This window comes from Aplysia californica, unplaced genomic scaffold (assembly GCF_000002075.1).
Source record: "Aplysia californica isolate F4 #8 unplaced genomic scaffold, AplCal3.0 scaffold00251, whole genome shotgun sequence".
NCBI lineage: Eukaryota > Metazoa > Mollusca > Gastropoda > Aplysiida > Aplysiidae > Aplysia > Aplysia californica.
In genome coordinates, this window is record NW_004797521.1 from 798722 (window position 1) to 801315 (window position 2594).

Below are 2594 nucleotides of genomic sequence, written 5' to 3' on the forward strand. Positions count from 1 at the left end.
TGATGAGAAGATGAATGAGAGAGCAAAATGTTGTGCATGCGAGTAATTGTGAACTTTTAGAAAAGAAAGGACGAAAGAGATGTAGAAGAAAAAGAATGAGAGAGAGAGAGAAAGTAGTACGAACAAAAATGACAACTTATTTAATGTGGGATGGGAGGGAGTGAGAACATGAATGACTTCGTGAATATGTGAATGCTTGATGTAGGCTGAATGAATGCCTGAGAGAATGAATCGGAGACTGTGTTAGAAATCAATTTTTTAACGGGTTTTTTTTTCGGGAGGGAGTCCTGGTCAACCAGTTCTTTCGCCGGTTACAATTTTACAAATACTCGGCAGATTGTACTTGATTCTCCTTAAGCTTCTCGATTGATGCCGTTCTTCTATGGGCCCGGTTTGGCCCTAGCGAAACAGTCATGGTCGATGCAACCGGCCTCCGAAATCATCAGCAGTATGTGAAATTGAGGGGTGGAGGGAGTGGTACAACAATTTACAGTTATTTAGTCCTTAAAGATTCATTAACTTACCGATTGTGAATTTCTTGAACATTGTTTACTTCTACGATCGACTATTATGGGGCTTCTGTTACAGTTGCTTCGTGATGTACGTAGAAGACTCTAGTTTGGTTCCAGTGTGGGGAGAGTTTTCATCGAGTAGTTAGGTTTCTCTGCTGGGACGTCGTCGTATCACTCGCAGCTCGAGTTGACCCTAACAGGCGTGAGGGTCGAAGTCTGCGTCCTATATGATCCAAACTGTATCAATGGGTGCGTAACACACGTAAAAAAAGGAAAAGAATTGCCTGCTTCATGGCTTTTCGTGTCTTTGATTCCACACTTACCGATTCTCTGAGAAAGAACGCTTTTTCAATAACCTTGCTTAATTTAAATGGGAGATCAACTCATACCTAGCCATATCACGAAAATCATGACTATTTACGCTGCTTTCTCCGCTCTGCAGGAGTCAATCAACGGAATTCTGTGTGTGCTATTCAATGTGTTCACCCATATTCATTTTGTGCTTGTTTTGGGTGTGTAAAAGAAGAGACGTTAGCAGTTGAGAGGGTGACAGTGTATTGAGAGAGAGAGAGAGAGAGAGAGAGAGAGAGAGTGGCGAGAGAGAAGGGGGAGAGGGTGGACGGGGGAGGTATTGTTTATTCTTGTACTTTGCTGTCAACTAATACGTTTTAAGATCAATTATGTGTTGCTTTGCATGGGTATTATTGTTGTCGTAAATATTGCCCCTAGTTCTTTCGCTTAGAGCATTAGACCCAGTTAGATGTGACTGCAGCAGCAGCAGCAGCAGCAACAGCAACAGCAGCAGCAGCAGCAGCGACAGAGACGTTTTTTCTTCTTCTTCTTCTTCTTCTTCTTTTTCTCCTTCTCCTTCTCCTTCTCCTTCTCCTTCTTCTTCTCCTTCTCCTTCTCCTTCTCCTTCTCCTTCTCCTTCTTCTTCTTCTATTATTATTTTGTTATTATTATAATTATATTTTAGACATATTGTTTATCATTAATAATATAATTTTCATTGTTTTCATTATTACTGTAAATCACCTTTGCTAGAAGGCTACTACTGTTTTAATAATACTATCATTATCATAATCGTGATTATTTCCAACTCAACATAATTTTCTCTGTTGTCACTCTGTGTCCTAAGGTGCCCTACCTCTGACCCCGTCCAAATTCTATGCCGTCAAGGCGTCCACCGTGCAGCTGCCGTGCATGGCGGGAACACCTGGGGACAAGCTGGTGAGTACCTTATAGTGGTAACCAGTAGATAATAGTGATATAATTATAATAGATTGCATCTATATAGCGCTCTATCCCATACTAGTATAAGCTCTGAGCGCTTTACACGAATCACATTATAATCGTTCACACAAGAAAAAAAATATTTCACAGAAACAAGTAAAACCAGTTCAACCACATAAAGGAGAACTTTCACAACTATGCAATTAGGTTCACGATTATTGAAAGCTAGGAATCGTAAGAATCGACTCCGAATCCCGTGACTTTCTAATGATAATGTGGTTTCTTCCGGTGGTTACCTGGTTGGCTCAGAACAACTTTAGGACTTAGGATAACCTTGATTTTGGAGCACTGCGAGGCATCAACTTTTTTTTTTTTAAAGAAGATTTTTAATGAATAAAGCAAATGCTAACCATTAATTTACATGAAAGGAATCTAGTACCTAATAAGCGGTGCCCATTTGAGGATGGGTTCGTTTCAGTTCAGTTCGGTTCGGCTCGGTTTCTGGTTGCTTCAGTGCACACTATAAAAAGAGTATTGCCTCAAACCGATCGCCCGACTCCGCCCGACTCCGCCCGAATCCGCCCAAATCCGCCCGAATCGCAGCCTTGGGAACAAAAGTTTTTGTTCTTGTAGGTCATCGTCGGTTTCGTTCGGTTCGTGCCACTGACTATTCTTCCTCCATGGTGGAAAATCTGGCTAGCTGTAACGACCGAAACGAACCGAACCAACCGATCTTGCCAATGGGCACCGGGTATAACAGAAACCTATTATTACCTGTAAAAAATAAAGGAGCAAACGGGTTGGGAGGCTAGGGTACCTAAGGGTGGGTTTGAAAGAGGGGGGGGGGGA

General features: G+C 41.9%; 1 protein-coding gene across 1 annotated transcript in view; it reads left to right on the plus strand.

Annotated features, from left to right (window-relative positions):
* The window catches only part of LOC101858501, a gene marked incomplete in the record, with an annotated part of 62326 nt that overhangs the window by 2312 nt on the left and 57420 nt on the right, over positions 1–2594 (plus strand). The window contains 1 exon segment of the mRNA XM_005100564.3: positions 1651–1742. Within this exon segment, the coding sequence (XP_005100621.2) occupies positions 1651–1742 (92 nt within the window).